The sequence below is a fragment of the Lissotriton vulgaris genome, chromosome 3_1, assembly GCF_964263255.1.
Source record: "Lissotriton vulgaris chromosome 3_1, aLisVul1.2, whole genome shotgun sequence".
Classification (NCBI taxonomy): Eukaryota; Metazoa; Chordata; class Amphibia; order Caudata; family Salamandridae; genus Lissotriton; species Lissotriton vulgaris.
The window spans coordinates 405,888,814-405,903,796 of NC_141689.1; the positions used below are offsets into that span (position 1 = coordinate 405,888,814).

The 14,983-nt window shown below is 45.8% G+C and overlaps 1 protein-coding gene across 1 annotated transcript in view; it reads right to left on the minus strand.

Annotated features, from left to right (window-relative positions):
- Positions 1–361: 361 nt before the first annotated feature.
- Positions 362–14,983, minus strand: part of LOC147726514 (molybdopterin synthase catalytic subunit-like) — a 111,066-nt gene continuing 96,444 nt past the window's right edge. Inside the window, exon 5 of the mRNA XM_086960621.1 lies at positions 362–1,168. Within this exon, the coding sequence (XP_086816747.1) occupies positions 1,109–1,168 (60 nt within the window). The 3' untranslated portion in view covers positions 362–1,108. The remainder of the gene's footprint in view (positions 1,169–14,983) is intronic.

Genomic DNA, 14,983 nt, shown 5'->3' on the forward strand with positions numbered 1-14,983 from the left:
AGTACCTCGCAGTCACCCTGGTCCCAGGGAACCAGACGAGACCATAATGTACCGTGGAACACTTACCCATGATATTGCTGTAATATATACTACTACATTCCTGAAAATCTGCAAACCATTATCTGTCCATCATCTATTCGAAAGTCTACCACTTACCCAACACCTTCATGCTAAAACAGTGTGAACACCTGAAGAGTTACCCCAAACATTCTCTCCGAAGTCTTACCTTTCAGAAAGGCTTAAAACATGCTGGAATTGATTTCAGAAGAATTCATGATCAACAGAATGTATAGGATTGCATATATTATTGCGGTAACAATTTAAATGATGCTAGAACGAATGTAACAAAGATATCTGCAGAAATGGTATGCATGTATTTATTTATGAGATTGTTAGAGCTCAAACCTCGCTACCCAGCATCAGAGTACCAAACATAAAAAGGAGGGGTAAGAAAGGTGGTTGTAGCAAGAAAAGCGGGGTGCCTGGGAGAAGGGGATTAAATAGAATAGAGCGTAGTAAAGTAAGGGAATATTAGTGTGCAACGAGATGCAGCACGATGTTAATGCAGTCTAGCAGCAGAAGCCAGGAGTGTTCTTTGATTGTGCTTGTGAACCTCTAGAGACCCATTAGGAGGTGGTCTGTGGTATGTAGGATGCAAGTTAGAAGTTTGAGATGTGAAACTGGCACTCTTGTGAGCAGGGCATTAACACCATCAAGGTGTGAAAGAAACAGAGCTTGTACAGTAGCTCTGGAGTCTGCTTCCAATAGGTAGGACTTTACTTTACATGACACAGCGGTAGTTAAAGACATGGTTTTTGTTTCCTGAGTGACATGGTTTATAAAGAAGTAAATATCAATGTGGAAGCCAAGCGACTTGGTATTGTTAGTCAGTTGTGGGGTCGTAGCTGAATAACACTACATATCTGGTGGGGGATTTGGACCTGTGAAAACGTGGGGGCATCAGATGAAATTTGGGTTTCACTACTAATTACATACAATAAATGAAAATCTTCAGGTCACGTCGTGCATTGGATATTAACCACCTGTTTTTTTTAATAAAAGTCTTTGCAAAGCATTTACTGAGAAAAAGAGTTTACATAATTTCTAATTATGTCCAAAAGCATTCTTTATTTTCTTTCCATGAGTATTTTTCTTCATCATAAATCTCCTGCAAATAAAGATAATGAAACATGTGAAAAGGATGACATTTTTAAAAGACTACTGTTGAAGAACTAATTCTAGTACCTCTTTAGCAATTTTGCAGTGACATTTTAGTTAATTATAAGAGCTTAATCCCTGTATCCCAACTATGCCAAAATAATAGCAACGTATTTTGTTTAAGGAAAGACTGCTGGATTTGTCAATGTTGTCTGTATGTTCAAGTCAGATTCATGTGTAAACAGCCATACCCACGAGTATCAAACACTTTTCTAATTCTGCAACTATGTACTTAAATGGATTTATTAGTATAAGCATTTTAATGAGATTTAAAATAGACGAGAGTTGGAGAATGGTTGGTGAGCAGGCAATACAAGCAACTAAGCTTTGACGTTAACACCAAGACCCGTACATGGTTGTCTCCAGCAAAGAGTAAATCTACTTCCATGGTGCAAAAGGCAAGGTAAAAAAAATTCCCAATGGACAAATTTAAGTACCGAGGCATTTGCACATGCGCAGAAGATTTATTCAAAAACATAAGTCTGATATCTGTATTACAAATAAATGTAGCTGACAAATGTTTTCCAGGAGTATGTCTGGAAACTGGCAATTGTCGCAGGTATTACATGAAAAACGTTGATTAAGAAAAACAAATCTGAAATCTGCACCCATGAGACGTCAGAAACCGGATGGTACAGATTTCCACCTTGTTCTGATAATCAGGCACACCGTTTTATTCTTCGGAGATAAAAACGATAAGAGCGACTCTGTTTATAGTGGTTTCTATATCTAACCACAGATTCCTCATCTTGTGATTCTTCATCTTGTAAATATTCACCAGACGTCAGACTGGATCAAGAAACTTGAAAGCAGTCCTCCTGTGCACCCGTAGGTGGAGTAATGCAGCCTCAAGTTGACATTGTTCTGCTCTGGTCACTGACCATGTCATCAGTGATGTGAGGTCACATACAGTGCATTACAGGGGAATAAGTTATAGTTAGCTCTGGTTTTGTACAAGTGAAATCTGAGTATTACTATAACGAAGAGTGGAGCAACATATAAGCACCACTCTAGTGCACAGACACCTGTTGCTTTCTTAGACTGTCCGCCCCTCAGACACAGAGCTTATTGGCAGATTGGCATGACCAGTGAGCAGATCTCTAAATTGGGACCTTTTTCAGGTGGAAAATAGAATCCAGTTCATTGAATGGGAGGGTCGGCGTGGAATCCGTGGTTATATGGCATATCCACCAGAAACAGTACTCCCTAAGTAAGCAACATTTTATTCTGATGGCTACTTCTAACAGCAGATTCTTGACCTTATGAATCAATACCCCCAGAAGTAGTTTTCCAGGTGGTGGGTTTGTGAACTGGCTGTGACCAAAAAGTTCTAAAGACCCGAACAGGCAAAATGCCCATCTTGATGGACCTAACTATCTAGGCAGTAGTGCTTCACAAATGTGTGTACGGATGCTCACGGGGAGGCCTGACATATGTCCAGGACCGACAGTGTGTATCTCAACACAGTGCTAGCAGCCTTGGCTCTAGTGAATGAGTCCTTAGGTCTTCCGGAGGGGGCTTTATGGTCAATGTGAAGCAAATCTTGAAGCAGAGCACAATCCATTGAGGGATGGCTCATTTCTGCACTGCCTTACCTGGCTTTGTCCCAGAGAGTCCAACAAAGAGCTGATTGTCCACCCAATGTTTCTTGGTGCGATCCATGTAATAGCTGAGGGCTATCTTGGGGTCAAAGTGGTGGAGCCTCTCTTTTGAGGGATGAAGCAGAGCAGCACATGCCATAAAGGTGATTGCCTGCCCAAAATGAAATGACTACTTTCAGTAGAAGTCTTCAACGCCAGTTTATCTGTGAAGAATGGTGTAGAAGCTGGGTTGACAGAAAGAGCCTGCAGACTGCGCACAAGCTGAACTGATATTATGGTGACAAGAAATACAGTTTTTAATGTAAATGTAAATAAATGTAAATGCCAGCATTTGTAAAGCGCACAGCTACCTCCGACGGAAGTGTCCCGGCGCTGTCCGTATACCGCTTAGGAACCCTTCCTGGTTTTTTCCCTGTGAAATGTCCACTCCTGGGCACCCCCAAGGTGAAGCCAGGCCTCCCAGCGCTGTTGGGGCCGTTTGGAGATTAAGCAAGCTATTGCCCAGAGTTGCAGAGTGGGACCCATGATTAGAATAGGTACCGAGGCGAGAATTATCAGGTCCGAGGAAATTGAGCCCAAGACCCGCAATGGCGGGTATTGAACCCTGGTCCCGGGCCAGACCTCTGCATCAGGGTCTGCCGCTCTAACCATTGAGCCACACTTCTCCAATGTCAGAAGCCTCAATGGACTAATGTGCAGTGGCTTAAAGAGGATGTAAATCAAACAAGTGAGGAGATGCCCTGCACCACCTCCGGGTGTACCTGCCATTCTTGGTCCGGTAGGCGTTGGTGGTTGAATTTATTTACACTGGCATTTGGAGATCCCGCTAGGTGGTTCACCAAGAGGAAAATCTCATGGCAATCCAGCCACTTCTACAGTAGAGCCTTCCTGGAACAGGGCCCAAGACTTCACCCTGCCATTTTGCTGCAGTACCACACGGCAGTGGTGCTGTCCATGAGCACCAGTTTCAACCTCCTTCTGACAGTGGGAAGGAAGGCCTTTAACACCAGCTGAAGTGTCTGCAGCACCAACAAATCAATGCAGAGTAGGGATTCTGTTGGAGACCAGTGTCCTGTGATCTACACCTGTCCCAGATTAGCTTCTCTAGCCCATAACAGATGCATCTGTCAACACTGTCAAATGTGGGTGGGATAAGAAGAGGAGTCTGCCACTGACCCAATCACAGTCATCACAGCCCAGCAGCCACCTCAGCAGGTCTTTTGCAGACACCTCCAAAAAATGTAGGTGCAGTCAAACAGTTTCCCCTGCATGCGCTGAAGTAGGAATTCAGATCCCACTGCAGAGCATGCATGTGCCACCTGCCAAGCTTTACTAGCAGGATGCAGGAGACCAGCAATCCCAGCAGCCTCACAGTTATCCACTCTGAGATCCAGGACAGAGCTGAAACATAAAGATCATAACAAGAAACTTGGCATACCCAGAATGGCTGTGGGGAATTGGAGTATCTGCGAAGGAGTCAGGTGTGACTTCAGCACATTGATAAACCCCAATGATGTTAGGAGGTTCGACCATTGTCTAGGGGTGGTTGACCTCTGGGGCGATACCGCTTTCAACAGCACGTCATTGAGGGAGGAGAAGACTGAGACCACCCCGCAACCTTCAAAGATGTGCTGCAACCACCACCATCACTCTCATGAACACCCAGGGGTCATTGGTGAGGAAATAAGGGTGCACAGTGATTTGATAATTACAGTCAACCACAGATACCACTTGTGGATCTGCAGGATGCTGAAATAAGTGTCCTACTAGTCAAAGGCTACCATCCAGTCTCCAGGGACGAGGGCAGACAGGACATGGGTTACCTTGAGCATCCTGAATTTGTCCATTTGTAGGAGGGTATTGAGTGTGTGAAGTTCTAAAATAGGATGAAGGCCTCTGTCCAACTTTGAGACCAGGTAGTAGGAGGAGTAACACTCAGCTCCTACTTCCAAGGCCGGAACCATCTCCATGGTCTGCACTTAGGACATGAGGTCCTCCATCATCTGCCCTGATGGTGGTGGAAGGTGTGTTGTACAATTTGATAGACCCAATGGACTGAAGTGATGGCTTGTCACCCCTGGAGAAAAGGCTAGATCTAAAGATGTTTTGTGGTTTTGACAGCTGGAAGGGTGGGGATTGAGCAGCATGTTGTCCCTAGCACCTTGGGTGTTTTCTTTATGAGTTGCAGCCTTGGTCACAAAAGCTCTGGGAACCCTGTTGGACTGGCAGTGTAGTCTGATGTTGGCGATACTGGATAACCCCACCTTAGCCTTAGAGAGGGTTAATTGCTGATGGAATTGTTTGATGGGGCAGAAATACCAAAAGAACATGCTGTCACCCTACTTGCCTTGAAATGATCCAGGGCAATTTTCTCACTTAAAAGGTGAGAGCAATCAAGTGTCTGGGCATCCACGGAGAAGCCATGTAGTCCCCATTCAGGCATGGAAGTACCATAATCGTGCCTATCGCTCAACCTACGCAGTCCATCATGTATAGCCAGAGCAGATCACAAATTTCACTACAGTGCAGCAGTCCCGGACAGCTTGCTTAGGGAAGTCTCAATGTCGTCCGAAACTGCTGGCAGAATTCGGGTCACCATGTTCCATGGGTGCAGAGGTGTAGGACACTGCTGGCATTTACAGACCACAGAGCAATACTAACAGACGAGAAGATGCTCTTGCCAAATGTCTCAATCGCTTCCATTCACAATCAGGTAGGGTGTTGGGAAAGTGTTGGGGCTTACCTTACTGATGGATACCTGCATTACTACTCTCTTTGGTGTGAGGAAGTCAGGGTCACCTGGTGCTGGTCCATGGTGATGGGAAACCTGCCTATTTACTGGTGGTCCTGAGCATGGTTTTCCCAAGTGCCCAAGAGGGTAACCACAATAAAGGCTCTTCAGGTTCCTGGCCAGGCTGGAGGATCTCCGTAAAGACAATATTCTTTACCTTCATTACAGGTTGTTATAGTTTAAGTCCTTCTGCTGCCCTCTGCATAATGAAAGCGAAGGAGGTGCTTTCTTCTGTTGAAGGGACAGAAAGAGAAACAAGGCCAGTGTGTGGGGCAGTATGAAGGCCATTTGGCATCATGTAGTGTCTCATTCCAATTGTCCTTGCACTACTCTGGGAAAAAAATCTTCCCATCATCAAAATTGTCATTTTCTGAATCAGAGCGAAAAATATTGTGAAAAGCCTGATCACTACTGCATGGTAAAGCAAGGTACCATAATCTGAAGGGATGTGAGGTGGTTGCGCTCTTCCAGGATTGGTACGCAGTCTCAGGCGAGGTTGAGAAAAGTTCTGCTCAGAGTCGGAAAGCACTACGGGTTGTGCATTCTCGCCTCCGGTGATGGTGGCAATAGCATCAATAAATAAGGGACCAGAGCAAGGAATGGAGCTGGGACCAGAGCAAGAAGTAGAACTGGGACTGAAGTCAGCATTGAAGTCAGTGTATAGCATAAAGCGGGTTGGAGGGCACAGACGGTGCAGAGGTCTGACTCAGCGGTGGAAGTCCGAGTAGAAGCCCCTCCAGAACCTAGAAGGTGAGCCGAAGGGAACCAGTTAATTACCAAAGATGCCCAGCATTGCCTCTATAAAGACCTTGACTTGCTGTGATGTACCTGATGAATTCTTAAACTAGGGGGACCTAGCCCAGAATCGGCGCTTCAGCAGATCGCCTCAGGACCTCCTTGGCATGATTTCTCAACGTTTTGCCTTCAATTCTCCTGTTTTTGCGGACTTCATTTATACTGGCCTTAGGACTCTGCACACTTTACCACTGCTAACCAGTGATAAAGTGCTTGTGCTCTCTCCCTAAAACATGATAATATTGGATTCCACCCAACTGGAACATTTAATGTACTTATAAGTCCCTAGTAAAGTGGTAGTATCTGTACCCAGGACCTATATATTAAAGGCTACTAGTGGGCCTTCAGCATTCATTATCCAACTTAAGAAGTGGTTCAAACTCGCCTTGGGCCTGTCACTGCAGCCTGTAAGGGCAGATTAAAACTGCCATTTTGACATGGCAAAATAAAGAACAATTACTTACCTTTGGTAACGATGTATCAGTAAGAGACATAGGTTAGGTATAGATTCCTTTCGTCAGCGTGGTGGTCGCCGGGATGATTTTGCGGTGCCTACTTAGACGCCGGTACCTGCGCGCTGACGTCACTTCTGACATGACTTTCAAACGCCAGAAGGGCAGACCCATGAAAGACACTGACCATTGGTGCGCCACAACTAGGGCCCTGTAAGAGAGTCCCTACTCTTAGAAGTCAGTTCGCAGAGGGGGAAAGATGGGTGGGGCGGTAAGGAATCTATAACTAACCTATGTCTCTTACAGATACATCGTAACCGAAGGTAAGTAACTTGTTCATCTGAAAGAGACAGTTATAGATTCCTTACCTTAGAATAGATACCCCAGCAATGCCAATCCCGAAGGAGGGTCTGCGAACCAAGTTCTCACCAGAAAGTCCTGGAGGACAGACCGGGCAGAAAAGCTGTCCCTCCGAGCCCACCTTCAACAGCCAGTCGTTGAGATAGGGGAAGAATGGAACCCCTGATCTGCGCAGATGAGCTGCGACCACCGTCATCACCTTCGTGAACACCCAAGGGGCACTGGTAAGGCCAAAGGGGAGCACGGTGAACTGAAAATGCTCGTGGCCTACCGAGAACTGTAGGTAGTATCAGTGGGCTGGCAGGACTGGGATATGTAAGTGGGCATCCTGCAAGTCCTTAAGCCTGTCTACTTTCATGCCAAGCTACCAGAGGGTTAAGTGCATGTTAATTTGGGTTTCACCCTGACAAGTCTTGTGGTTGCTCCTTGAGAAGGGCTTCAACTCCTTCAAAAAGTAACCCAGTTTCCTACAGGGATTAACAACGGGCGGCTTGCTGACACCCACGCACCTTCCCTGGTTTTTGATAATGGAGAGGAGGGGCAAAGTCTTTTTGACTTACCAGAAGACAAGGACAGCAATGAAGATCTGCTGTGGGAACAATTTTGGGTGATGGAACGGGACTTTCCATTCAACTTTGACCAGTCGTGGCATTGAGTCTTTTGATGTTTGGCGATGTAGAGTTTTGTCTTGTGGTCTTGAATGGCCTTTCAGGTTCATCTGGGTGCACCTATCGCAGGCCTTGCAGTCAAGTTCCAACCCCAGGAACCATAGGCATACCTACTGAGGATCTGTCACAGACGTTATTAACAGTCCCTATGCAAACAGAAGGAGATGATGGATGGAGCACTGAAACTTTTCAGACACTCACCCCCAGACACAGATCAGAGTTAAATCCATCATTGTTCTGTAGCTCACTTCGCCGCCTCAGTTCAGGGCTATATGCAAATCAGTCTTGACCCTGTGCCTTATGGGAACAGTCCAGCTCGAACTGCCAAGCCTGGTCTTCCCTGAGCCGGAACCAAGCATCCAGGGACCGGTTTTGGGGTAACACCCATCAGCCAGGCTAACTTGAATCCAGTGGCAAAGTGAGCAAGGGACCCATATCTGGGCGTATCCTGCCAACTTATGGCGAACAAAGAAAACACAATGAGATGATGGACGAGGCCCTGAAACTTTCCAGACACTCACCCCCAGTCACAGATCGGAGTTAGAGATCTGCTGTAGGAACAATTTGGGTGATGGAACAAGACTTTCCTTTCGACTTTGACCAGTTGTGGCATGGAGTCTTTCGATGTTTGCCGACATAGAGTTTTGTCTTGCGGTCTTGAATGGCCTTTGAGGATCATCTGGGTGCAGCCATCGCAGGCCTTGGAGTCATGTTTCAACCCCAGGCACCACAGGCATACCTAGTGAGGATCTGTCACAGACATGTGTTATTAACAGTTCCTATAACATGTAAACCCTGTTGTTTTAGAAGGTGACATCTTCCCTTGCACACTGGAATTTTGGCATTTTGCAGGAATAGTCTTGTCAAAGATATAGGAGTACCTCCAGTCTGCATCTGAAGGCACAGAAAGAAAGGTAATGATGTCAGCGCGCATGGTTGTTGCTTATATGCAGCTCCCCTCATCACTTCCAGAGTGCAACAACAGTGGGACAGAGCAGCACAACACTTCAGGAATATTCACAAAGTGAGGAATTTACAGTTAGAAGCATCCATCAGAATGAATGATTAGAACACTGGAAGGTTGTGGTTCAGGTCAAATAAAGGCTGGTATCAATGTTCTGATTCAATATTCTACAGTTAACCTTTAGGTTTCTCCTTGTTTAATCTAAAATCATTATGCTCTCACTGTGGGCCTTTCAGTTTTTCTGCCTTGAGCTATGCAGTTGTTAGGGCTTTGCCTCCTGCTCCAGTACATAACTCGAGCAGATGGTCTTGAAGAACCGGCACAGCTCTAGTCAGTAGGATCGCATATAGAATTGCAATAGGGTCATATTACCACTAAGGTGAATGTGAACACATATGCCCGATAACTACCCTTATTAATTTAAGATGTCGTGAGGAAGAGAGGAGAAAATGGTAAACACTTAAGGTTATCAAAATTCTTTCATCAAGGTATCACTCTTGAAATGGATTTTTAGACTTTACACACGGCAGATCACGCTATACATTGATGGACCGACTGTATTTATGGTGTGCAAAAGGGGTCTAAGCTAAATGCAGCATCACGGAAAATGCGGATTAAGATCTGAAGTTTGAAGAATTCGTTAAAAAGAACCTCTCAGTTGCAATAAGAAATATCTGATTTGTAAGCATTTACAAAGTCCTACATGGACAAAGTTGCTGTCATTCAACTTGATTAAATTGTGCCTGACTAACGCATTTTATTTGCTGGGAAATAAAATAAAATAAAATAAAATAGGCATTGGCAATGTCAGTCGTTTTATATTTTTATCTTAAAATTGGTAGCAAGCATGGGTAATGCACAGAATAGTTAGCAACCATTTGCAGGAAATAGCAATGCTTGCACTCATGCTGCAGTAGCTGTCTTCGTTGTATGATAGTACAGCTTGGTGCAGTAGCAATAGGTACTCCTCCCCTCTTCACTTAAGAAGCTTATCTGAGGGCTGCCACTGGGCCCAATGGGATACAGAACTGGTCCCCAATAAAGTTCATTAGTTGCTTATGGGTCTCTACTCTTCCCAGGTCTGCAGACAAGGTTCATACATAAAATGGTTTACCAATCCCATGACAGGGGGTGTAGGAGGTGAGCTGACAGGCACAGTAAGGAAATGAAATCAAGAAAATGATGACAATTTGGGGAAAGCTCAGAGAGAGGTACAAGATAGACAAAAGTAAGCTGGATAGAGAAAGGCACGAAAGTAAACTTAAGAGGGGAGATAAAAGATAGCTAGATGGAAGGAGAAAAGAGAACAATAGAGGAAAGAAGGGTGCAAGAAAGGAACCAGGAAGGGAAACAAGGAAGAAAACATGAAGAGGAAGAAGAAATGCTGAAATAATTAAAGCGTGAGAGGATGGATAGATTGATGGGTTAAAAGATGGATGGAGAGGGGCGTGGCCAAGCAAGATGGCCGAACAGACGTCATCCGTGCCGGCTCTGTCGCCAGTTTGCTGTCAGGGCGATCATTGAGGCCCAATGTAGCAGATAAGTACCAGAATGGGTCTGTGAAGGCACAGTGAGTGGCGGGAGCCCAGCGGAAACTACCAGCAGACGAGCGGATAGAAGAAAAATGCTGGACAGATCGAGGTGGTGGCGCGAATCAAGATGGCGCAGTCCGACTGCCGACGCTGAAAATCGGAAGGGAGGACGGGGTGAGCGGCATCTGCGACGGAGTCCCATGCAACCGTCTATAGTCGGAGGGTAAGAAAACATCATGCACACAAGGAGGAGCACGGGAAAGCAATAACAGGTCCAGAGTGCCCCGGAGAAGTCAACGTCTGATCACAGCGCGGACCCGGAAAGCGGGAGTGAGTTGTTGCAAAGAAGCGCAACAAAGCATAGAAGCGTGGTCCGGGCAATTCCAGACGGGCCAAGAATTCCCTTGGCGATGGTGGAGACCGCATCTATGCCACCAAAAAAGTCCACAACCAAGCTATCAAGCTACTTTACACCCGCAAAGAAGAAACAGGTACTCGAGCCCGAGTTCCAAATCTAGTATGGTGCGGACTAAGGAAGACCTGTTGGCGACCTTGAAAGACTTTAGGCCGGAGCTACATACAGAATTAAAAGGCAATCTCCAGGCCTCTATCTAACAAATTAAAGTGGACTTGTCAGAGAGGGTGACCTCAATGCAACAAGATGTGGACTCTATTGGGACGTGATTGATAGAGACAGAGGCCCAAGCACAAGATCTAGACAAAAGAGTGACGGACACTCACAACAAGGTACAGCTCTTACATACACAGCTTCAGTTGGCCCTATTAAAGAACGAAGACCTGGAATACCGGTCCAGGAGAGACAATATGCGCATCAGAGTCTGGAGGAGGGAGCGAAGGGGACCGATTTGGAGGCCTTTATAGAGGGTCTCTTTGTAGATATCCTCGGGCCAAAGCAAATGAAGATCAAAATTGAAAGATCACACAGGGTTGGGCCAAGAGCTCCTGGTGAGAGAAGGCAAACTCAGGATATATTAGTCAAGCGCCACTCGTTCAAGGTCAAAGAAGCCATACTACAGGAGTCCAGAAAGAAAGAATCAATCTCCTTCAAGGGTTTTCAATGCTCGCTTTTCCAAGACCTGGCGCTGGCGACCCTGCAACAACGACAAACCTTCAGGGCACTCACAGAAAATCTGCGAGTTGATCATGTGAGATATCGATGGACATATCCATTTGGGCTGGCCTTCGAATTCCAGAACAAACAATGCCATGTCACAGAGCTCAAGGAAGGGCTGGAGATTTTAGGCCTGCCGGTACCTGAGGAGGAAGCCTCCAACACGCAGGCGAGAAAATGGGATTCTACATGAAAGAAAGCAACACCTTGGAGAGTGGTCTCCAAGGGACACCAAACCAAGACCTTCCTTTTAAAAAAAACACATTTATTTATTGCTTTTCTTCTTAAACATCGTACATTACAGTCTTTAGGATTAACAAGTGCAGACATTTATATATATTGCATATTCATCTTCCTAGTCTAATTTTTTACCTGTTCGGGGAAACGGCTTGAGTCATTCATAGTACAACATCCTGGTATGTCTAGGTTATTCTAATCTATTACAATCACTTATCTCTTGAGGCGTTCCATTGATTGTACGATTAGCACACTTACTACTAAGCATGTATAGCATACAATTGCATCTTCTAGTGGAGGACTATAATATTCACATGGTGTACATCACCTAGTATTTCATCACGTGTTCAGGGACACGCACATCACAGCATTGTCGAAGATTTTTTTGTAAGAGGGAAGGACCCCGGGATATTATAAGTGGCAAGTTTCCTTGTTAGAGTGTGTGTGAGACATTGTCTCCGCTGCCTGCTCCAGAAGATAGCTCTGGAGAGGCCCCCATATGTCCTTGGGTCTGGATGCCCGCGGGAGGGTTTCGGCTTAGACGATAAGTTGTTCTTGGCAGTATATTATATCATCCAACCATTCCTTAAATTGTGGGGCCCGCCCCCTTCCCCACCTACAGGCTACTCTGCTTTTCGCTGAAAGCAACGACATAGTAACGTATCAGCGATGTGGCTTGGGGGATCTGTGCAGTATAACCTAATAATGTCACTAGGGGATTACAGTCCAGCGACGACACAGTCATCTTCTCTAGGGCTTCAAAGACCTGTACTCTATATCTTTGTACCTTTGGGCATTCCCAGGCCAAGTGTAGGAACCCGGCTCCTGGGCAATTGCCTTTCTCACACTGGTCTGTATCCATTAGTTTAAACCTAAACAGCTTGGAAGGGGTATAGTATAAGCGCTGCAGGAACTTGTAATGTATAACTCGAAGTCTGTGGCTCGCTGAGATATGTGCAGTCTGCAGGCAACAATATTTCCACTGTTCATCCGTTACTTCATTCCCCAGGTCCGTAGTCCAGTGTGTGCGAGATGTGTTATGGGATATTGGCTGTTGTGTGCGGATGTTAAGATAGAGTGTAGATACCAGGTGTTCCGGAGCCGTGGCGCCCAACATCTGGTGTAATGGCGCAAAGTGTGCAGGCTCCTGAGGGAATTCCGGAATAATGGAACGCATTCCTTGTCTTAGCCGTATATATAAAAATAGATCGAGAGAGGTAGGCCATGTCCCGTGGAATAGTTGGTCAGAGGAGCGAAATGTACCGTTATGGAAGAGGTCCCCCCGTGTAGTAATGTTTGTGCGCTCACATAGTTTGTGAAAGCCCCTCTCATAAAGTAAGGGCATTTGGGGATATGTAAGGGATAACAGTGATGAGAATAACATGGGAGATTCTAGTAGGCTTAGTATGCGCTGCAATGCATCTACCGTACCTGTGGTGGTAGTAGGCGCTATGTCTCGTGTGCGGGGGATGCATGCATCATCCCATCCAGAGGGATAGCCTGCTAGCAAATGTTCCGCCGCTACCTGTGGCATGTAGTGGGGGGTTAATCCAGTAGTAGCTATAATGAGCTTGGGTACAAATAAAATATAATTCGAAATCTGGAATGTCGAATCCTCCCTGCGCATAGGGTCTCGTGAGTGTCAACCATTGTATCCGTGGCTGTTTGCCCCCACAGAAGAGTAGTATCAGTTCTGTACGGAGGGTCTTAAAAAATTAATGTATGGGATTGTAAGGTATATTCATGAATAAATACAAAAATTGTGGGAGCACCAACATCTTTATCAAAGACGCTCTGCCGGCAAGTGAGAGGGACAAGGAAATCCATTGTGTGATATTACCGGTGAGGCGGTCTATGGCCGTACCGTAGTTGAGGCGGGTCAGTTCGTCCCTGTCCCCGGAGATTCGGATCCCCAGATATCTTAGATCTGTATCGCACCATTCAAGCAGGTAGTCGAGAGGAAATCTGATGGCTGCAGGCGTTAAGGGGAATGTTTGCAACTTCCCCTAGTTAATATGGACCACGGAAAGTTGACCAAACACGATGAATTCCCGCAAAAAGGGATTTATATTTTGCTGGGGATCCCTTATATAAAGGGTGTTATCATCTGCGGAAAGAAGAATTTGGCGTAGGTTGCCTTGGAGCGCCTTGTCCTGGTGGTGTTGGCGCAGTTTGCATGCCAGGGATTTGATCGCTAGGGCGAATAAGAGGGGTGACAACAGGCAGCCCTGTCTAGTGCCCCTCATGATAGGAAAGGGGGCCGACAGATGACCATTTATTAGTACCTTAGCCATGGGGTTGTGATACAGTAATCATATCCAAATTATATACAGAAGTATACAGAAGGGGGAAGCCCATTCGTTGTTGTACTTCAAGGAGATAGTCCTATTCTACTGAATCAAATGCCTTGATGGCATCTAAAGACACTGCAGCTAGTGGCAATTTGGGGGCTACGTTTTGAAGTATTGGGAATAAAGTGTGGAGATTGTGGGTGGTGGCTCTGCCAGGGACAAAGCCTGACTGGTCCAGGAGTATGAGTTTGTCTATTTAAAGTATTAAGCGATTCGCTATGACCTTCGCTAATATTTTCGTGTCGCAATTTATGAGTGGGAGCGGTCTGTATGAATAGCAGGAATCTGGGGGTTTACCAGGCTTCAGTAGGGACGTGATCAGTGCCTCCCTCATCGATGAGGACAGCCAGCCACTTTCCATGGCTTCTTCGTAAAGCTCTTTTAGGATGGGGGCCATAATGTCTATATATGTTTTATAAAATTCGCCAGGAAGGCCGACTTGTCCCGGTGCCTTACCTGACTTTAGTTGCATTACCGCCTCGCGAGATTCATCGAGCTCAAATGGGGCACTCAGAAACTCTCTCTCTGTCTCTCCTAACCATCCAAGCGCTATGTCCCCTAGGAAACTGTCAAGCCCAAACTAATCTCTCCTTTGTGAGGTATAGAACGTAGAGTAGAGTGTGGTGAAAATATCCAATATGTCAGCGGTATCACAGTATGTCACCTGCCCAGGTCCTGTAATTTCTAATACATAGTTGGAGAATCAAGGTTTCTTTATCGTCTCCGCCAAGGCTTTCCCTGGTCTCTCCCCTCTACATATTTACGGGCTACCCAGTGTTTACCCCTGAATTTGTCTCTCGCGCTGCAGTATCTACATACTCTGACAGTTTCTCCTGTAATTCAGTGTTTCCCCGTCCTGCCTCCCCTGTGGCCATTTGTGTC